General features: G+C 42.0%; 2 protein-coding genes across 2 annotated transcripts in view; both read left to right on the plus strand.

Moving 5' to 3' along the window:
* The window catches only part of LOC124274132 (versican core protein-like), a 105,119-nt gene that overhangs the window by 56,323 nt on the left and 25,117 nt on the right, over positions 1–23,679 (plus strand). The window lies entirely within an intron of this gene.
* Positions 5,361–6,446, plus strand: LOC124274591 (rhodopsin-like). The gene has a single exon (XM_046709959.1). The coding sequence runs from the start codon at positions 5,361–5,363 to the stop codon at positions 6,444–6,446; it is 1,086 nt and encodes a 361-aa protein (XP_046565915.1).

Consider the following 23,679-nt stretch of genomic DNA (forward strand, 5'->3'; position numbering starts at 1 on the left):
CCGGATACCCTGTGTAATTCTGATTCTATGGTGCGGCTGAGAACACCCTTTTTTGGGCATCGATGAGGCGCCGAATAAATGGCCGTCCAATGGGTATAGCCTTACAAACAAAGTTGAGTTTACCAACAATTGATTGTAAGTTGCGCAATGTCACTTTTTTTTGTTGTGTGCTGTCAAAATGTGATTGAGCTGTTGTGTCAGCTGTTCTACCTTATCCTGTGGCAGCCTAATTTCGCCTTTAGCTGTATCGATGGTTAAGCCCAAATATGTTAAGCATGTTGAAGGGTGAACTGTTTTGTCCGAGGCCACTGGAATGCCCAAGTGATTGAATAGCTGCAATGATGATGTGAGTAAATGCTCACAATTTTGGCTGGTTTGGTCAGCCAGGATGAAATCGTCAAGGTAGTGGCTAACATTGTTGCTGCTGGTGTATTTCCTAATAGCCCATTCCAAAAAAGGTACTAAATTTTTCAAAAAGAGCACAAGAAATTGCGCAACCAAAAGGGAGGCATTTGTCAATGTAGAATTGGTGTTGAAAGTGCATGCCAAGGAGAAAGAATTGACTAGGTGATACAGGTAGAAGCCGAAAGGCTGATTTTATGTCAAATTTGGCCATGTATGCATTTTTTACCTAAGGCTTGTACCATGGCGACTGCCTGGTCGAAGCTGTTATACTGTACTGTGCAGAATTCTTGTGGAATGAAATCATTGACTGACTGGCCTGATGGATAAGATAGCGTGAGCATGTGAAGTGCTATTAAAAAGTGTGACGTAATGCCGGCGGATATTACGTGTCTCTAAGCTTAGCTGCACGTGAGGCAAGTTGGTGACGTAAGCGGAAGTGAATCCAAGCGCGGGAATAAGATGGTGGACGAAATCAAAACAATGGAGGGGTTAGAAATTGGAACGAAATGGTAACGCAGCCCATAACACCATTTAGCTAAATATTGCTAAATGTCATTATAATTTTACAGTAATTATATAATTATAAATTAGGTACTGTCAAATAAATCAGGCTCGTGGGTATTATTTTCTATCACCTTTTGCCATTACTGCTACACATTAATAATTAAAGAATATACTACCCAAAAAAAGAAACGCATGGTCATTTTGTATTTTTTAAAAATCAATTAATGAACTATTGTGTTCAAAGATTCGTCAAAATATAACAAAAGTGTTGATAACATTGTTTTACACAATTGCACAAGTGAAACATCGACTTTACCTGAAAATGTTGATTTTGATGAGATTTCTCGAAGAGCATGCACTGTCTGGCTATAAAAATCAAGATTACTTTCGGAAATCGGCATTCGTTTTGAAGGAGTTTCAAGGTCAAATCACTACGCCACGTCTTGACGCTGCGACACGGAACATCGCCATTGAAAGAATGCACCCGGGAGATTACCAATCTTCTGTTGCCAGGCGTCTGAATGTTAGTGTGAGCACATCACGGCTTGCAGCTCGTTACAACCAAACAGGTATAACCAATGACCGTCCCCGTACAGGAAGGCCTCGAGTACATCCGGGTAGTACATTTGCGTGATCGTACTTCCACGGGTAAGAGCACAGCAGCCAGGGTGCCTGGACTTCGGAGGATATCCGGTCAAACTTTACGGAACAGGTTGAAAGAGATTAGACTGGGCGCCAGGAGATGCGACGTCGGGCCCCTGATTCGTCGTCACCCTGGCGCTCAACGTCTCCATTATCTAAAATTATCCACATGGTTGTATAGACATTTCCTTTTTCTAAACTGATGCAAAAACGCATTTCCTAAAGTCTATTTGTAGACGAGTTATACATGTTTTAAAATACAACTATTTTGCAACAGATTTCTGCGTTTCTTTTTTTAATAGTATGTACAGTACAACCAGAAATTATTGAGAATTTAATGATTGTAATTTATTTTATTTTTTGCACTCATTACTCACGTATGAAATGTGAATATTAGCAGAACATAACTCCAGATTTAAACACAGTAAGTGTTTTGTCAAGTCACTATGGGCAGCAATGCAGGCTTCAATGCGGCGGGGCATACTACTGATCAAAGAAGTTAGAAAGTCGTGGTCCATGCTGTCCCAATATCGGACCACCTCTTCTTTATATTTGTCAGATTTTTCTTGTTGACACTTTCCTTCATAAGTCCCTAAACATTTTCTGTTGGATTTAGGTCAAGGCTATAGCTTGGCCAATCTAATAATGTCATATTTTGGGTCCGAATCCAGGCCTGTGAATGCTTTGAACGATGGTTTGGGTCGTTGTCCTGCTGGAAAATAAAAAAAATGCCATAGAACACGCGAGCAGATGGAAGTAAATGTCCCTCGAGAATATCTGTGTACCGCTCAATGTTCATATTCCCTTCAAATACATAGAGGGGCTTTGCCCCTAACACAGATATGCCACCCCACACGTTAAATTTCGGACTGTACTTTGGACGCTGATACAAAGGTCCAGAATTTCAGTGTATTAGGAAACAGCCACACAGAACTTTCATCTGAGAAAATCACATTGTCCCAGTTAAAATTTCTATGCTGTAAGCACCAGTTCAACCTTCGCTCCTATTGTACAGGATTCATGATCGATGATGGAATTCCTCGACTTTTCTGCAAACCCATTGCATGCAGCTCACTTTTAATTGTCTCCTTACAGACAGCCACAGTTCCTCTAACAATCATATCCAGCCTTAAGTTTTCTAAACTCCTTTGTTTGTTTTTAGAAACCAGAATACCAAGCCGCCCCTATCACCGACAGTCAATTGTCTGGGCCTACCTGCGCCTCCCTGGTGCTCAATGCCATATCCATTTGCAATATTTTTCAAAACACGATAAACAGTGGACAAAGGGATGCCTCTTCTACTTGAAATCACTTTAGCTGATCTGAGGTCCTTGTTATAATACTCTAAATCACCTTTCTCTTCTCTAAATCATCCATACTGAGGATCACTGAAAATGTCGTCTGCTAGCAAGTAAACAAAGGGGGATAACTCTTCACAAACTAATGAAAAAGTATTAACGGAGTTGTCTCTCTTGAATGAAACCAAGCACTTGATAGCTGGTCAAGGTTGTTTATACTAGAAATCCAATTATTCCTAAAATTCTCAATAATTTCTGGTCATACTATATCAAAAGGAAACGGTATGTTAAAATATCAGCCAGCACATTGTGAACGTCACCGTAAGAATGGATGTTGATGATTGCATTCTGGCAATGTGAACGTTACGCAGGTGTGAAACATGTTTCTGCGGCATAGAAGTTTCAGGAACAAGGCAACCATCCTGTCTCCGTGTTTGATGGTATGCTTCCTGAAAATGAATTGGATGTTTGCCTTTTTGCTGAAGTATGTGACAGTAGATATACAAAAAATAGTAGGTTTTGTAATCGGTTATCTGCCTGTTTTGATCTGGTGTAACATTGTGATCATTCAACCTTGGGGTAAAGAGTGTGTAGCATGTTGTCACAACGGGATCCATGAGTCAGCCTTCATGCTCCACATATTCGTGAATGGTCTCACCTCCTCCGTACGATTTCCGATAGTCCACTACTCGTGAGGTTTAACGTGATGTTCGTTCACTTCACCTCATCTAATCTCATGTTCAGTGTTGAAAAACTGCCAAAATCTACTTACGCCTTGAATGGGATTCAACCTTTGAATTAAAGGTCGTAAGGCAAGCATATAAAGTCATTATAGAACGAGCTCGATTGTAAAATGACAGCAGATACTGGAATTACTATAGCATTGCTCGTAGGGAAAATAATCAACAATTTCAGTCACAGATAAGACTATTTCTGGCGTCTCCTAACGTAATATTGCGTGATTAATGCTAAAACCAAAGGCACTCACTCGATTAATTCCAGATCGCTATGACATAGCTGTCTGTCACAATAAACATCGGTATTTCACTTACTGATTAATTCAGAATTTCGAAAGATTTAACTAATGCAACCTCCAAATCGATCGATATTCTAGAACTAGGGAAATACGTTCCTCGGGCTGTTAGGTCATAATAAACATGAAAAACTTTCGCTTATGGATAATTGTAAACCTGCATGTGGTAGACAGTACTGTCTAGTAAAAACAGTATTCCAACTCTTGCTTTTTTGCCGTTTAACGCTGCACTCAGCAATATTCCGGCTATATGACAGCGGTATTTAATTAACCAAGTCCAGACCAGAGAATCCAGTGATCAACAGCATGAACAATTGGGATACGATGACATGTGTCAACCAAGACAGCGAGCCTGACAACCCGATCCCGTCAGTCGATAAGCTTGTGTTGACAAATTCTAATCCGGATCTTCACGAGTTGTATACCCACTTGACACAGAGAGTACCTACTTGAGGGAAAATATTCCACCCGTGGTTGACAATGTTCCTGAAATATCACGACCATGAAAGTTAACGTCTTCTAAGATTGTATTTATTTGAAAAGCGAGGAACACATTTTTAAACAACAATGTTTAAATCCAGGCTGTTACATGTACAAAACACAATAAGGTTTACTCAACTGAGCTGCAATATCAACACTACTAGAAAATTGCAAACGTATGTTTCGTAAACTACACAGCATCACAGATATTTTGATACGGATACAAACGCAAACATTTTGCTCGCGGCAGTTTTTCAGTCAAAATCAAACAAAGCCTACAAAGAAGTCGGGTCGGGTGAATATTTAGCGATCTAAGACATCCGAATCAAAATATAACCAGTGCAGATTTCATCGCAAACTTTCAAAACCTTTTTGCATGTTTTATTAATTTTGTCAACACGTCTTGTCCCAGTTTTAATTCGCCATTGTCAAATGTCAGGCTGAATATCGAAATCATAAGAACGTGGAGTGAAACAAAAAATTCCCATAATCATAGGGAAGCTCTGCTTACCTCAAAACTTTGATTGTGCTTATAATGTGATGACACCAGGCCTTCAGCAAAGTGGTGAGACTGTAAATACCCCACTTGTGTCATCTGTTACGATGACATGCAACTCAAACCGTAAGGCAAACAAAAACCTATTGCACAAGAAAAAACAGGAAATTGCATCAGACATCATGTTATCCTGAAACACATATTTCTCCTCAGACGCGTATATAATTGGGCGCGGATGCCAAAAGCGACAAGGGGTAAATACTGTTTGTCCTCCTCCATTACGTTAACGTTTGTGTTAATTAGAAATACGAAAGTAGGATATGCGGCTTAAATACTTCAGAAACCTCAACACTAATTGACATGATTATGCAGTTTATCTGACTCAGTGTGGAGGTTTTGTAGGGCAGAGATATTGATATGCTGTAAAACATGCATATTTGGCTGAAATTGATTTTGATCTGATTATTTTCATTTTCAGGAAGGTCGTTCTTGTGATTACACCATGTCCAATACAACGCCAGGGGAGCTGGTTACAGCCATGTATGACAACACTACCCCGCCCATCGAGATGACAACCATTGTGTTTCCACCAGAATACCACAGACTTAACACAGTGATTGTTTTCTTTAACACGTATTATATCTGGGTCATATTCGGTTTTGGATTTCCTGGGAATTTGATGAGCTTGTGTGTCATCGTTGGCATGTCAAAACGAAGATTAACAACGTCGTTTTTCTACGTTGCAGTTCTTGCCGTCGTGGACAATATTACAATCATTCTGAAGATTGTTGAAAATCAATCTCGAAGTCACGTGAAGTTGGTATTTGATGAAACTGGGTGTCAATTTCTATTTTTCTTTGGTTTAACCTGTGCAGCATTTGCCAACTGGATTCTGATTATAATATCCGCGGAGAGGTTAACAGCAGTGGCGTTTCCAATGAAAGTGGCTCTCATCTGGTCCTTGAGGAGGGCGGTTGGCGTCATAGTTTGTGTGTTTGTGTTTATAGGCCTCATCCACGGTCACATCTTCGCCACTGTCACCCATCACAGCAACTACACATGTACGGTGAAGGACCAGTTCCAACAATACATCCACCCCTACTGGTACTTCACCAGTTCTGCGGTTTATGCATTCATCCCTGCCACATGCCTGATTCTTTTCAACGTCCTCATCATTCTTTTGCTTAGGAGGTCCTCCGCCCAGCGACGGAACATGTTGTCCCAAAGCGACCCGTCCCTCTTAGAAGCACGTCGTCAGGAGCGACAGGTCACAATCATGCTCGTCGTCGTCGCTGTCACCTTCCTCGTCCTCACCATCCCCAGATGTATTTCCGTCATCGCCTTCCACAGTATGTGTACAAACAACTCGGACGTGATGTGTACTGCACGGAGACAGCTGTTTAGCACCCTTACTACCCAAATTGCTGACACCAACCATGCTATCAACTTTTACCTGTACTTTCTGACTGGGAGAAGGTTCCGGGAATACTTTCTGAAGTTTTTCAAGTGTAGAGGATTATTGTACATGAAAGTGTCGAGTAGCAACACCCATGTGTCAGAACTGCCTCTTACAGACTCAAGGATTTGAGAGCAAGTGGTTGTGTTTGTTTGTTTGTTTGCCACACTCAGCAGTATTTCAGCTATATGGCGACGGTTTGACATGAAATCTGTCAGCCAGTTCAGCAGCCCGACCACCCGATCTCGTAATGGGTCTGTTACAGCAAGCACGGGTTGCCTAAGGCCAGTTCTAACCGGGATCTTCACAGGTAATCAAACGGGATCTTCAACACTGTGTGTTGTCCACACACAAGAATAGCTCACCTACATGTTGGTTTCCTGTAACTGGCAGACCAAGGGTGGCCTCAAGACGACAAGACCGCCATGTTTTGTGACAGCATGTACAGAATCCCTTCATGCAGGCATCCGAAACAGCACGCCAGACAGTGGGAACACACAGAAGACCAATCAGTACTGATACAGTACGCCGACGTCTTAACAGCGGGAACCTCCATTACCGTAGACCTTACCGTGGACCTATCCTCACCCCTCGACATTGGCGTGAACGTCTACAGTTTGCCGACCCGTGAAGATCCGGGATAGAATAGGTCTTCAGCAACGCATGCTTGCTACAAAAGGAGACTATGCTTGTCGTAAAAGGCGACTAACGGGATCGGGTGGTCAGGCATGCTGACTTGGTTGACACATGTCATCGGTTCCCAATTGCGCAGATCGATGCTCATGCTGTTGATCACCGGATTGTCTGGTCCAGACTCGATTATTTACAGACTGCCGCCATATAGCTGGAATTTTGCTGAGTGCGGCGTAAAACTAAACTCACTCAGTCACACTAGATACTGAAGTCAAGGGTCTGAATGGATGAGTTGGTGTGTCATTGGTGTGTCAAGATATTGTACACAAAATATGTTTTTGATCCGCTTATTATGTCCATTTCTGTAATGATTTGATTACAGTGCCTAATTTTTAAATCGTACTGACGTTTCTTTGCTGCTGAGTGTACATATGTTTAGTTTCTTGGTGAAAACCATCATCGTCAGGAAGGAGTGCCCACTTACCTTGTGGATATGTGTTCCGGCAGCTTACGCAACACCATACGAATATCACGGTGCTGCATCCAAACATCCTTTGCATTCTTTTTTTCGAAATAATGCAGTATTTGTTTCCAATCTGTACACGTGTGTAAGTGATGCTATTCTTGCTCAGTCGTGTGTTCTATATTCAGATTTATATATAAGCCATATTTTCACGTCGCGTGTTGATCATTCTTTCACTTAATCATGTGATGTCATACTTGATGTTGTTCACTGGTGATCATGTGATTGTTTGCGGCTGGTGATTGTTTCATTCAGATCAGTCACAGTGGTGTAGCTTTGTGGTTATGGCGTTTGCCTGTCATGCTAAAGGTCTGGGTTTCATGTCCATGTGAGTACAAGGTGTCAAGCCCATAATTCCTGAAAGTATCCTACATTAATCCTGGAATTGGGTTCACTGTCTTTAGACTTTTAACCAAAGTATTCCAGAAAATGTTCAATCATTCTGATTAGTTTCATTTTCGTCATAGTCACTCTGTTCATGAAATGGTGTGTACATGTATAACTTTGTTTATAACCGGTACATTTTAAACATACAACATCCTTACAATTGTCTGTTTTTCAGTGCATTGTACTGCATTCTGTTATTAACCCCATGGACACATTGGCCACGACTCCTTCATTTATGGATCATTCATAGATTATGTGGGGCAGTAGGTTGCCGAGTTGTTAAGGTGTTCGCTTGTCTTGCCAAAGACCTGGGTTCTCCACATGGGTACAATGTGTGAAGCCTGGGGTCCCCTGCTGTGGTTTTGATGGCATATTGCAAAAAGCGTTGCAAAATCCGACTCACTCTGGCTATATTTCCTGAAGCTATTTCTTGCTCCTAAAAGTAGCCATGTACTCAGACTGAGCAAGAATGAGCACTAGTGAATGAGTGAGTGCGTTTAGTTTAACGCCGCACTCCGCAATATTCCAGCTATATGGCGGCGGTCTGTAAATAAACGAGTCTGGACCACACAATTCAGTGATCAACAGCATGAGCATCGATCAGCGCAATGGGGAACCGATGACATGTGTCAACCAAGCCAGCGAGCCAGACCACCCGATCCCGTTAGTAGCCCCAACGACAAGCATGGGTTACTGAAGGTTCATTCTAACCCGCACCTTCACGGGTAAAAAGAGCAGTACCCTGTGATGGATAGAGATAGTGACTTCACTTCACAAATGAAAATGTCGTGGTGAATAGGTCCAGTGAATTCATTTGTCCTGATGCGTCAGGGATACGTGCTTACACGCTGTTAGTTATTTGTATACATGACGCCTGTGGGATTATCCAGGAAGCAGACCATTGTTTAGGGCAGTGTGGAGCTATATTTGTGAAGTGACTTATCTCCAGGAAATAGAACCAGATTGAAGCATGCCACACTTTAACTGTTAGAAGCTGTTTTGGTGATTGGGCATGCCCAGTGTAGATATGAAACAACACTTCCACAGACCTGTTTAGTGATGTCATTTAACTGCAATATATATAAACTGTTTCATAGATTTTTACAATTTACAGAATGTGACATGAACTTGCTCAAATCCCCCATGTCTTTTATAACCCTTTGACTTGTTCTTTTTGAAGGACAATGTTTGATTTTTTTATTGTACAACCAAGCCAGTATTTTTCAAAAATAAAAATACTTGTTTTGAGGAGAAATACATTCGCGTTTAAACTTGTGTCTTTAAAATTGTTTAGGATTTTTCTCTCCAATACCTAAGCTTCAATGAACCTTGACGAGCGTTATGCTATTTATGCCATCTGTAGGTTTATGTTGTTGCCTAGTAATATCTGCGAACCATGATAAGCAATTCTGACAACATCATATGATTATGAATATGTCACTTTCTCAACAAACCCAATTTAAGTTTCAATTTAGGATTACGTCAAAGTAAAGGTATGATCAGTCCTGACTATCGTCAGAAACAGATTTCATTCGATGCAAGGGGAACACTACCAGTGGAAATCATTAGAATGGACCACTGGAAGTCAGTGTTGATAAAAGAATGAACGTGTGTCATCGACGACATTTGAGTTCAACTATCGAAGTTCTGTTTCATGCTTTTTTCGTAAAAATTGCAAGATTTAGTTAGTCTGTTAAAAGTGCAAACATGAAACATATATCTTTTTCTATCTTAAAAAACATTTGAGAATATAAGTGAAAATGATATTTTAAAATGTTTTAGTTTTGTCTCAATTTATATGAAAGCTTCAAAAGACAAGTGCGTGTAAGATCTCTTCTGTCATTATGATTGTGATAAGTGCTCCCTGCATTGTGTCTGTCACATTATTTGTCATGAAGACTGATTGCTTTACATTATTCAGTTCATACGAACTGTTTATATTATTTGTAGAAGATATACATCTTGGAAACATCTGTGATATATTATTGATGAGCTGACGGTTAGGGAAGCCTGACAGCGTCAAAACGATAAATGAAGACAGAAAGCCAGTGTGGAATTCAAATGGGCGCAGTGAGGATGGCGAGGACGGGAAACCGCACCGAAGCATGGAAAGCCCACACGGGCTAGCGAAGCATTTGCAGACCCGCACGGGTGTGCACAAGTTGGTCCGCCGTGTCATGGCAGCCAAACTGCTGGGAAAACTCAACACTCCCCACGCGGAAGCAGCAGGTGGGAGCTTTGGGCTCCCGCTGTAACAGCGGGTACCGAGTATCCAGGTAGAGCAAGCAAGCAAGCTGTAATTTAGAGGTGCGGAGTCCCGCCGGTACCATGCCACACTGCACCAGTTTATTTACAACAGTGAAAAGATACAAAGAAACCGACCTGACAAGATCTTACCGCGCAAAGTCTTACTGGGTGGATACCGCCTGATTGGGTGAGGGGCACCGACTGCAAGCAAAGCAAATTAAGAAACAAATGAAAGCAACATAGTGATATAGATTTTCCATCGCATACGCACTCTTTCAACCATATTGCGATCAAACAAGTGAAAACGGGTAAGGTAATATTATTAATGATAACAAAATCATTGCGGAAGCGCTGTGAAAGGGATGGGGACGGGAGGGTGGGAAACGGACTTTTTATGCAGCAGGTAGCGTGAGCATGTGAAGTGCTATTAAAAAGTGTGACGTAATGCCGGCGGATATTACGTGTCTCTAAGCTTAGCTGCACGTGAGGCAAGTTGGTGACGTAAGCGGAAGTGAATCCAAGCGCGGGAATAAGGTGGTGGACGAAATCAAAACAATGGAGGGGTTAGAAATTGAACGAATAACGTAACGCAGCCCATAACACCATTTAGCTAAATATTGCTAAATGTCATTATGAGCTGACGGTTAGGGAAGCCTGAGAGCGTCAAAACGATAAATGAAGACAGAAAGCCAGTGTGGAATTCAAATGGGCGCAGTGAGGATGGCGAGGACGGGAAACCGCACCGAAGCATGGAAAGCCCACACGGGCTAGCGAAGCATTTGCAGACCCGCGATCGGTGTGCACAAGTTGGTCCGCCGTGTCATGGCAGCCCAACTGCTGGGAAAACTCAACACCCCGCGGAAGCAGCAGGTGGGAGCTTTGGGCTCCGCTGTAACAGCGGGTACCGAGTATCCAGGTAGAGCAAGCAAGCAAGCTGTAATTTAGAGGTGCGGAGTCCCGCCAGTACCATGCCAAACAGCCCCGCGCCACGGATGGGTGAGGGCTGCAGAGGCGCGTGGCTGCCATCCACACTGCATAATGTGCTTAGCGTATGCATAGTGTGTGTGTGTGCAGGGGGCAAGAGGGAAGGAGGGGTGGTGTTGGGAAGAGAAAAAGGAAGGGAGACGATGCGCAATACCAACAATTGCTAATGACATTTCAGAACGAAACAGGTTCTACGCCACACTCAGACAGATTCCAGCTTTGTGGCGGCCATCAGCAAATAATGAGTGGGTTTAGTCTTACGCCACACTCAGCGATATTCCAGCTATCTGGTGGCGGCCGGTAATTAATCGAGTCTGGGCCAGACAATCCCGTGATCCGAAGCATGCGCATCCGTCTGGGTACCCAATGGCATGGCTCAACCAAGTCAGCGAGCCTGACCCACTGATCCCGTTAGTCGCCACTTTCGACAAGCACGGGATACTAAAGGCACTTTCTATCCCGGATCTTCACGAGACCAGACAATCCTTCTGAAAGACAGTGCAACCACGATCTACACGCATGGCCTACGATGACGTGTGTCGGGCAAATGAGTGAGTGTAACCACCCGAACCTAGTAGTCGCCTCAAACAACAAGCATGGGTTACTGCATACAGACCGAATTTGGGTCTTAATTTGAAATAATTGCGTTAGCGCCTCGCTCAGCAATATTGCAGCTAATCTGAGGTAGTCCGTGGGAAGAAGTACGGACCAGCTCCACTATAGTCGTGCAACCTGTTATCGCTGATAATGGCAAGCACAGGCTAATACTAAAACCGGCCTGCGTCACGTAGGTGAGCTGAAAGGATGTGACACAGAAATGACCATTTTTTGGTTAATGCCTGCACCGCGTGACGGGACACGTACACCGCAGGGAATTTAGGCGATAATCAATGGACAATTACGACATTAAGGCCTGATTTCAGGTAACAACCCGAACCCTAATAGTAGCCTCCATCGACAAGCATGGGTTACTGCATACAAACCGAACCTGGGACTAATTAGAAATAATTTCGTTAGCGCCTCGCTCAGCAATATTGCAGCTAAAATGAGATGGTCCAAGAGAAGAAGTATGGACCAGCGCGCTATAGTCCTGCTACCTGCTATCGCCGATGATGGCAAGCACAGGCTAATGCAGGCTACTACTGAAACTGGCCTGCATCACGTGGGTGAGCTGAAATGAGGTGACACAGAAATGACCATTTTTGGTTAATACCTGCACCGCGTGACGGACTCGTACACCGCAGGGAATTTAGGCGATAATCAATGGACAATTACGACATTAAGGCCTGATTTGGGGTAACCACCTGCACCTAATAGTAACCTCTAACAACAAGCATGGGTTACAGCATAAAAGCTGAACCTGGGTCTTAATTAGAAATAATTTCGTTAGCCTCCTCGCTCAGCAATATTGCAGCTAACCTGAGGTGGTCCGTGCGAAGAAGTACGGACCAGTGCCGCTATAATCGAGCTACCTGTTATCGCTGATGATGGCAAGCACAGGCTAATGCAGGCTACTACTGAAACCGGCCTGCATCACGTAGATGAGCTGAAATGAGGTGTCACAGAGATGACCATTTTGGTTATCGCCTGCACCGCTGACGGATCGGACTCGTGACACTGCGGGGAATTTAGGCGATAATCCATGAACAATTATGACATTACGGCCAGATTCAGGGAGTGAAAGAAAACTCACATGCCCTGCCCGTTCAGATGAACCTTGTCTCTGGCACTGATGTGGGTGTCAGTGATGTCCGGGTGCCGAGCCACTTTCCCACCCAGTTCCCGCACGACATTGGCAACGCGCCTGTTGAGTTTGCGCCGCTTAATGTCGATGGCCCGCGGGTTCTGGGCCCCCCTCCATGCTAGCCTGGGCAGCATACATGACCATATGATGGTAGCTTTTGGGCACCTCAGATGCAGGTAAAGCAAGTCAAGGTATATAGCATCAAAAAGCGGCTTAGATGCGGTAGCGCAGAGGTCATTAGAACCCAAGTGGATGACCACGAATTTTGGCTGCGCCTCCTGTTCGATAAGCCTATCAATATAGGTCCTGAACTGGGCCCATCTCATCCCCCCTCTTTTACCAGCCACTTCCCACTGACTGGAAACTGCTGACCTGTCTCTGTATGGTGAAGGAGCCGGGCCAAGTAGCTAGACCCGATGAACCAGGCTGCATCTGAAACTCGTGGCGATAGTTGTGGGATTTTGCATAACATTTGGCCCTAACACATTTAAAGATCATAGGATGGATGGTATGCGGATGTATGTCTGGTAAGCCGCCGACTTCCAACGCCCCAGTTCCTGGATCTGTTGTGAACTGACGCCCTGTAATGCTGCTGTGGTGGCTGCCCCAATGCGAAATGAATGTGAGGAGTACAAACTAGGGTTAATGGGCTCCGGGATTGACGCCAAAGCCTTTTTGAGCACCGCCTGAAACTGAAATTTTGTTAGTGGGGAGCTATCAAAATGAGTGAAAAAATACCCCGTACCAGTAGGTCTGATGCAGCGGAAACGCTGCACTGCTGCGACAGGACATAATGGGGAGTTCGGCAATGCCTGGATGGTGATGTATGCTTCCCAGACCACCCTGATCTGTTTTGGAGCTCCGCAAATGTACCTGTATAGCTGATAAGTCACCTGCGACGGTTATATCTGAAAACAGGCAAGCTCTGTTAGTGCTGTCCCTTGCTGAGGCTGCTACCAGCTCGCCCACTCTGAAAAAACCAAAGAAAGTCAACAAATATGCAGCGGCAAACAGCGCTGCCTCGTAGGACTGGCTGCAGACCAAAGGCAAGGCACGAATGATCTCTGCAAGAAGGTGAGTCGTTATTGGTTGTCGAGTGTCCTGTCGATGAGACAATCTAGACATACCTGAAAGAGCTTTCTGAACAAGGAAGTGGTGTGACACATCGCACATATTATGCAATTTGTGGAGTGCTGCCAGCCCCGAAACGTATGACCTGGCTGTGGCAGGCGACCTACCTGACACCGATAAATAAGCAATAAACTGTAGCCATTGGTCCAACGGTATAGGCCAAAGAGACGGTAAACCAAATGCAGCGCGGAATTGATCAAACGCTGTTTTGCCCGCCTGATAAGTGCGCCATGTACTTGGTGCCAATGATGAAGTGATGAGACGGTTAACCTCAGACATCAGATGTCCCACATGTCGTTGGGAGTGGGGGTTGGTACCTTGTCCGCATGAGGCGCTGCTGACCTGAATCGTGCCCACTGAAATCTCGAAAGAGAATCTGCTATAATGTTAGCGTGGGTGTCAATATATTTCGCTTTGAACAGCATGTTGTGTCTGAGACATAAAAGCACCAAGCATCTAAGGAGTGACATGACCCGTGGAGGCTTTGCTGTCTTACGGTTTATTATGTGGACCACAGCCTGATTATCACAAAAGTACATTATCCGGCTGTTGGAGAGAACAGAGCCCCACAACTTAATGGCGAGAACGATAGGGAAAAGTTCAAGCATGGTTAAATCCTTCAGCCATCCCTTTTCGTGCCACTGTGCTGGCCAGTGGCCGTTAGTCCAATGGCCCTGAAAGTAAGCACCGAATCCCTGGCTGCTGGCTGCATCTGTAAAGAGTTGTGCCTCCTGCGAGTTTGACCATCGAGGGTGCAAGAATAAAGTGGTGCCATTATGACTAGCAAGAAATTGAAGCCATACTTTTAAGTCAGCCCGGATACCCTGTGTAATTCTGATTCTATGGTGCGGCTGAGAACACCCTTTTTGGGCATCGATGAGGCGCCGAATAAATGGCCGTCCCATGGGTATAGCCTTACAAACAAAGTTGAGTTTACCAACAATTGATTGTAAGTTGCGCAATGTCACTTTTTGGTTGTGTGCTGTCAAAATGTGATTGAGCTGTTGTGTCAGCTGTTCTACCTTATCCTGTGGCAGCCTAATTTCGCCTTTAGCTGTATCGATGGTTAAGCCCAAATATGTTAAGCATGTTGAAGGGTGAACTGTTTTGTCCGAGGCCACTGGAATGCCCAAGTTAATGAATAGCTGCAATGATGATGTGAGTAAATGCTCACAATTTTGGCTGGTTTGGTCAGCCAGGATGAAATCATCAAGGTAGTGGCTAACATTGTTGCTGCTGGTGTATTTCCTAATAGCCCATTCCAAAAAGGTACTAAATTTTTCAAAAAGAGCACAAGAAATTGCGCAACCAAAAGGGAGGCATTTGTCAATGTAGAATTGGTGTTGAAAGTGCATGCCAAGGAGAAAGAATTGACTAGGTGATACAGATAGAAGCCGAAAGGCTGATTTTATGTCAAATTTGGCCATGTATGCATTTTTACCTAAGGCTTGTACCATGGCGACTGCCTGGTCGAAGCTGTTATACTGTACTGTGCAGAATTCTTGTGGAATGAAATCATTGACTGACTGGCCTGATGGATAAGATAGCGTGAGCATGTGAAGTGCTATTAAAAAGTGTGACGTAATGCCGGCGGATATTACGTGTCTCTAAGCTTAGCTGCACGTGAGGCAAGTTGGTGACGTAAGCGGAAGTGAATCCAAGCGCGGGAATAAGATGGTGGACGAAATCAAAACAATGGAGGGGTTAGAAATTGGAACGAAATGGTAACGCAGCCCATAACACCATTTAGCTAAATATTGCTAAATGTCATTATAATTTTACAGTAATTATATAATTATAAATTAGGTACTGTCAAATAAATCAGGCTCGTGGGTATTATTTTCTATCACCTTTTGCCATTACTGCTACACATTAATAATTAAAGAATATACTACCCAAAAAAAGAAACGCATAGTCATTTTGTATTTTTTAAAAATCAATTAATGAACTATTGTGTTCAAAGAATCGTCAAAATATAACAAAAGTGTTGATAACATTGTTTTACACAATTGCACAAGTGAAACATCGACTTTACCTGAAAATGTTGATTTTGATGAGATTTCTCGAAGAGCATGCACTGTCTGGCTATAAAAATCAAGATTACTTTCGGAAATCGGCATTCGTTTTGAAGGAGTTTCAAGGTCAAATCACTACGCCACGTCTTGACGCTGCGACACGGAACATCGCCATTTAAAGAATGCACCTGGGAGATTACCAATCTTCTGTTGCCAGGCGTCTGAATGTTAGTGTGAGCACATCACGGCTTGCAGCTCGTTACAACCAAACAGGTATAACCGATGACCGTCCCCGTACAGGAAGGCCTCGAGTACATCCGGGTAGTACATTTGCGTGATCGTACTTCCACGGGTGAGAGCACAGCAGCCAGGGTGCCTGGACTTCGGAGGATATCCGGTCAAACTTTACGGAACAGGTTGAAAGAGATTAGACTGGGCGCCAGGAGATGCGACGTCGGGCCCCTGATTCGTCGTCACCCTGGCGCTCAACGTCTCCATTATCTAAAATTATCCACATGGTTGTATAGACATTTCCTTTTTCTAAACTGATGCAAAAACGCATTTCCTAAAGTCTATTTGTAGACGAGTTATACATGTTTTAAAATACAACTATTTTGCAACAGATTTCTGCGTTTCTTTTTTTAATAGTATGTACAGTACAACCAGAAATTATTGAGAATTTAATGATTGTAATTTATTTTATTTTTTGCACTCATTACTCACGTATGAAATGTGAATATTAGCAGAACATAACTCCAGATTTAAACACAGTAAGTGTTTTGTCAAGTCACTATGGGCAGCAATGCAGGCTTCAATGCGGCGGGGCATACTACTGATCAAAGAAGTTAGAAAGTCGTGGTCCATGCTGTCCCAATATCGGACCACCTCTTCTTTATATTTGTCAGATTTTTCTTGTTGACACTTTCCTTCATAAGTCCCTAAACATTTTCTGTTGGATTTAGGTCAAGGCTATAGCTTGGCCAATCTAATAATGTCATATTTTGGGTCCGAATCCAGGCCTGTGAATGCTTTGAACGATGGTTTGGGTCGTTGTCCTGCTGGAAAATAAAAAAAATGCCATAGAACACGCGAGCAGATGGAAGTAAATGTCCCTCGAGAATATCTGTGTACCGCTCAATGTTCATATTCCCTTCAAATACACAGAGGGGCTTTGCCCCTAACACAGATATGCCACCCCAAACGTTAAATTTCGGACTGTACTTTGGACGCTGATACAAAGGTCCAGAATTTCAGTGTATTAGGAAACAGCCACACAGAACTTTCATCTGAGAAAATCACATTGTCCCAGTTAAAATTTCTATGCTGTAAGCACCAGTTCAACCTTCGCTCCTATTGTACAGGATTCATGATCGATGATGGAATTCCTCGACTTTTCTGCCAACCCATTGCATGCAGCTCACTTTTAATTGTCTCCTTACAGACAGCCACAGTTCCTCTATCAATCATATCCAGCCTTAAGTTTTCTAAACTCCTTCGTTTGTTTTTAGAAACCAGAATACCAAGCCGCCCCTATCACCGACAGTCAATTGTCTGGGCCTACCTGCGCCTCCCTGGTGCTCAATGCCATATCCATTTGCAATATTTTTCAAAACACGATAAACAATGGACAAAGGGATGCCTGTTCTACTTGAAATCACTTTAGCTGATCTGAGGTCCTTGTTATAATACTCTAAATCAACTTTCTCTTCTCTAAATCATCCATACTGAGGATCACTGAAAATGTCGTCTGCTAGCAAGTAAACAAAGGGGGATAACTCTTCACAAACTAATGAAAAAGTATTAACGGAGTTGTCTCTCTTGAATGAAACCAAGCACTTGATAGCTGGTCAAGGTTGTTTATACTAGAAATCCAATTATTCCTAAAATTCTCAATAATTTCTGGTCATACTATATCAAAAGGAAACGGTATGTTAAAATATCAGCCAGCACGGTGTGGACGTCACCGTAAGAATGGATGTTGATGATTGCATTCTGGCAATGTGAACGTTACGCAGGTGTGAAACATGTTTCTGCGGCATAGAAGTTTCAGGAACAAGGCAACCATCCGGTCTCCGTGTTTGATGGTATGCTTCCTGAAAATGAATTGGATGTTTGCCTTTTTGCTGAAGTATGTGACAGTAGATATACAAAAAATAGTAGGTTTTGTAATCGGTTATCTGCCTGTTTTGATCTGGTGTAACATTGTGATCATTCAACCTTGGGGTAAAGAGTGTGTAGCATGTTGTCACAACGGGATCCATGAGTCAGCCTTCATGCTCCACATATTCGTGAATGGTCTCACCTCCTCCGTACGATTTCCGATAGTCCACTACTCGTGAGGTTTAACGTGATGTTCGTTCACTTCACCTCATCTCATGTCCAGAGTTGAAAAACTGCCAAAATCTACTTACGCCTTGAATGGGATTCAACCTTTGAATTATAAGTCGTAAGGCAAGCATATAAAGTCATTATAGAACGAGCTCGATTGTAAAATGACAGCAGATACTGGAATTACTATAGCATTGCTCGTAGGGAAAATAATCAACAATTTCAGTCACAGATAAGACTATTTCTGGCGTCTCCTAACGTAATATTGCGTGATTAATGCTAAAACCAAAGCCACTCACTCGATTAATTCCAGATCGCTATGACATAGCTGTCTGTCACAATAAACATCGGTATTTCACTTACTGATTAATTCAGAATTTCGAAAGATTTAACTAATGCAACCTCCAAATCGATCGATATTCTAGAACTAGGGAAATACGTTCCTCGGGCTGTTAGGTCATAATAAACATGAAAAACTTTCGCTTATGGATAATTGTAAACCTGCATGTGGTAGACAGTACTGTCTAGTAAAAACAGTATTCCAACTCTTGCTTTTTTGCCGTTTAACGCTGCACTCAGCAATATTCCGGCTATATGACAGCGGTATTTAATTAACCAAGTCCAGACCAGAGAATCCAGTGATCAACAGCATGAACAATTGGGATACGATGACATGTGTCAACCAAGACAGCGAGCCTGACAACCCGATCCCGTCAGTCGATAAGCTTGTGTTGACAAATTCTAATCCGGATCTTCACGAGTTGTATACCCACTTGACACAGAGAGTACCTACTTGAGGGAAAATATTCCACCCGTGGTTGACAATGTTCCTGAAATATCACGACCATGAAAGTTAACGTCATCTAAGATTGTATTCATTTGAAAAGCGAGGAACACATTTTTAAACAACAATGTTTAAATCCAGACTGTTACATGTACAAAACACAATAAGGTTTACTCAATTGGGCTGCAATATCAACACTACTAGAAAATTGCAAACGTATGTTTCGTAAACTACACAGTATCACAGATATTTTGATACGGATACGAACGCAAACATTTTGCTCGAGGCAATTTTCAGTCAAAATCAAACAAAGCCTACAAAGAAGTCGGGTCGGGTGAATATTAAGCGATCTAAGACATCCGAATCAAAATATAACCAGTGCAGATTTCATCGCAAACTTTCAAAACCTTTTTGCATGTTTTTTTCATTTTGTCAACACGTCTTGTCCCAGTTTTAATTCGCCATTGTCAAATGTCAGGCTGAATATCGAAATCATAAGAACGTGGAGTGACACAAAAAATTCCCATAATCATAGTGAATCTCTGCTAACCGCAAAACTTTGATTGTGCTTATGATGTGATGACAACAGCTAGGCCTTCAGCAAAGTGGTGAGACTGTAAATACCCCACTTGTGTCATCTGTTACAAAGACATGCAACTCAACCCGTAAGGCAATCAAACACCTATAGCACAAGACAAAACAGGAAATCGCATCAGACATCATGTTTTTCCTCAAACACTTTCTCCTCAGAAGCGTATATAATTGGGCGCGGATGTCAAAAGCGACAAGGGGTAAATCTTTTTTGTCCTCCTCCATTAAGTTAACGTTTGTGTTAATTAGAAATACGAAAGTAAGATATACGGCTTGAATACTTCAGAAGCCTCAACACTCATTGACATGATTATGCAGTTTATCTGACTCAGTGTGGATGTCTTGTAGGGGCAGAGTGATATTGATATGCTGTAAAAACATGCATATTTTGTTGAAATTGATTTTGATCTGATTATTTTCATTTTTCAGGAAGGAACGTTCTTGTAATTACACCATGTCCAATACAACGCCAGGGGAACTGGTTACAGCCATGTATGACAACATTACCCCGTCCATGGAAATGACAACCACTGTGTTTCCACCAGAATACCACAGACTTAACACAGTGATTGATTTCTTCAACACGTATTATATCTGGGTCATATTCGGTTTTGGATTTCCTGGGAATTTGATGAGCATGTGAGTCATCGTTGGCATGTCAAAACGAAGATTAAAAACGTCGTTTTTCTACGTTGCAGTTCTTGCCGTCGTGGACAATATTACAATCATTCTGAAGATTGTCGAAAATCAATCTCGAAGTCCCAAGAAGTTGGTATTTGATGAAACTGGGTGTCAATTTCTATTTTTCTTTGGTTTAACCTGTGCAGCATTTGCCAACTGGATTCTGATTATAATATCCGCTTAGTTTTACGCCGCACTTTGCAATTTTCCAGCTATATGGCGGCGGTCTGTAAATAATCGAGTATGGACAAGACAATCCAGTGATCAACAGCATGAGCATCGATCAGCGCAATGGGGAACCGATGACATGTGTCAACCAAGCCAGCGAGCCAGACCACCCGATCCCGTTAGTCGCCCCAACGACAAGCATGGGTTACTGAAGGTTCATTCTAACCCGCACCTTCACGGGTAAAAAAGAGCAGTACCCTGTGATGGATAGAGATAGTGACTTCACTTCACAAATGAAAATGTCGTGGTGAATAGGTCCAGTGAATTCATTTGTCCTGATGCGTCAGGGATACATGCTTACACGCTGTTAGTTATTTGTATACATGACGCCTGTGGGATTATCCAGGAAGCAGACCATTGTTTAGGGCAGTGTGGAGCTATATTTGTGAAGTGACTTATCTCCAGGAAATAGAACCAGATTGAAGCATGCCACACTTTAACTTTTAGAAGCTGTTTTGGTGATTGGGCATGCCCAGTGTAGATATGAAACAACACTTCCACAGACCTGTTTAGTGATGTCATTTAACTGCAATATATATAAACTGTTTCATAGATTTTTACAATTTACAGAATGTGACATGAACTTGCTCAAATCCCCCATGTCTTTTATAACCCTTTGACTTGTTCTTTTTGAAGGACAATGTTTGATTTTTTTTTATTGTACAACCAAGCCAGTATTTTTCAAAAATAAAAATACTTGTTTTGAGGAGAAATACATTCGCGTTTAAACTTGTGTCTTTAAAATTGTTTAGGATTTTTCTCTCCAATACCTAAGCTTCAATGAACCTTGACGAGCGTTATGCTATTTATGCCATCTGTAGGTTTATGTTGTTGCCTAGTAATATCTGCGAACCATGATAAGCAATTCTGACAACATCATATGATTATGAATGAATAGTCACTTTCTCAACATACCCAATGTAACTTTCAATTTAGGATTATTTCAATCTAGAACAAACTTAATTTGCAATTTGCTGCCTCCCAATATCGGATTGTTAGACTTTCACCACACATGTATGAAGCACACGTTACTGAGCATGATTTGTCATTTAATGTCAGCTTTGTGCTACTGTCTTCAGAATGGCAATTCTTTAAGCTGTCCAGTTTGTTAATGTTATGTCTATTGTGTTTGAAGTGTTCCCGGATGAAGAAGGGTGTTTCATATAGCCTTGCTTATGGTTAAGGCACTCAGCACATTACATTTGTTAAACATGCAATAGTAAATAACAACATGTCGTCTCGATATTCTTTGATCTCGAGAAAACGTACGATACAATCTGGAAGCATGGCATTTTAAAGGATTTACATGAATTTGGTTTAAAGGGTCGTTTACCTCTTTTTATTTCACAGTTTTTAACAGACAGACAATTTCAAGTTCGAGTGGGTTCAACCCTGTCTGATCATTATAATCAGGAACAGGGTGTCCCACAAGGCAGTATTTTGTCTGTCACATTGGTTAGTAGTAAGATCAACAATTTATCCAAGGTTTTAAACGATTTAATCGATGGATCACTCTTTGTGGATGATTTTAATGCTTCTTGTCGTGGTAAATATATGCATACTATTGAACGGCAATTGCAGTTATGTTTAAATAGAATAAATAAATGGTGTCTTGAAAACTGCTTTAAATTTTCTGAATTCAAAACTAATTGTCTACACTTTTTTGCAAATATAAGCCGCATAAGGACCCAGACCTAGCTTTAAATGGCACTCCCATCAAAGTTGTAAAGGAGGCCAAATTCTTGGGTCTAATTTTTGATTCTCATTTAACCTTCTTGTCACACATTAAATCCCTTAAAGCTAAATGCCTCAAGGCACTAGATTTGTTAAAGGTTGTTTCAAATTCTAAGTGGGAAGGGGATCAAACTACCATCCTTCACTCATACAGATCACTGGTTCGATCTAAACTTGATTAAGGCTCCATCGTATATGGTGGAGCCTGCAAAAGCAACTTAAAACAACTTGATTCTGTCCCTGTTGGCAGTCTCTATGTTGAGGCAGATGAGCCTTCTCTTACCCAACGCCGTATAAAATTATCTTTACAATATATTACAAAACTATATTCTAACGAGCCTGCTTTTAATTGTGTCTTTAATATTCCCTATGAGGATTTGTACAACAAAAAGTCTTCTCTTGTTCCGCCTCTTGTCTAAGAATTCAACCATTCATTTCTGCTGCCGGCATTGAACTGGACAATATAGCTCCTTCCCGTCTTCTTTCTTCTCCTCCTTGGCAATTAGTGAGGCCACAAGTTGACCTCACCCTGACAAAGTTTAAGAAAGCAGAAACAAATGAATTACAATATAAACAAGAATATAATCAATTAAAAAATAAATATAAAACATACAAATCCATATTTACAGATGGATCCAAGGATGGTGGCGCAGTTGCTTGTGCCACTGTCATTGGATCCAGAACAATATCTTCTCGACTACCAAATAACAGCTCTATTTTCACAGCAAAAGCTAACGCCATATTAACAGTTCTTAAATATATTAATAAACACCGTATATACAAACAATACATAATCTTTTCCGATTCTCTTTCTTGCCTTCAGGCTATTACAAATCTTTCTTGTAAATATCCACTTTTATTAGAAATTCTTGAATTGTATAATGAGCTTGCTACTGGCCAATGCGACATCGTCTTTTGTTGGTTACCCAGCCACGTTGGCATGTCTGGGAATACAATGGCCGATCTTGCTGCCAATGCAGCACTCAATAAATCTATGATACCACTTCTTATTCCATACTCTGATTACAAAGCTAGCATTAGAACATACATCTGTGATCTGATGCAAAAGAAGTGGGACACCCAAGTAGGTGTCAATACATTAGATGAAATAAAACCTTATATTGGTTACACCTACTTTGGTTGACAGTCCAGATTTGAGGAGTCATTATGCGACGATGTCGCATTGGCCATACGCGTTATATTCACAAATACCTGTTAAAAGGAGAAGATCCTCCGTTTTGTATCCCTTGTGATGGGAGAGTCACAGTCAAGCATCTCCATCATAAGGGATAAATATTTCAATGTAAAAACAATGAAGGATCTTTTTACAAATGTTAATTATCATTTAATTATTG

Source organism: Haliotis rubra, unplaced genomic scaffold (assembly GCF_003918875.1).
Source record: "Haliotis rubra isolate DU_JTF1 unplaced genomic scaffold, ASM391887v1 Scf104, whole genome shotgun sequence".
NCBI classification, from domain to species: Eukaryota; Metazoa; Mollusca; class Gastropoda; order Lepetellida; family Haliotidae; genus Haliotis; species Haliotis rubra.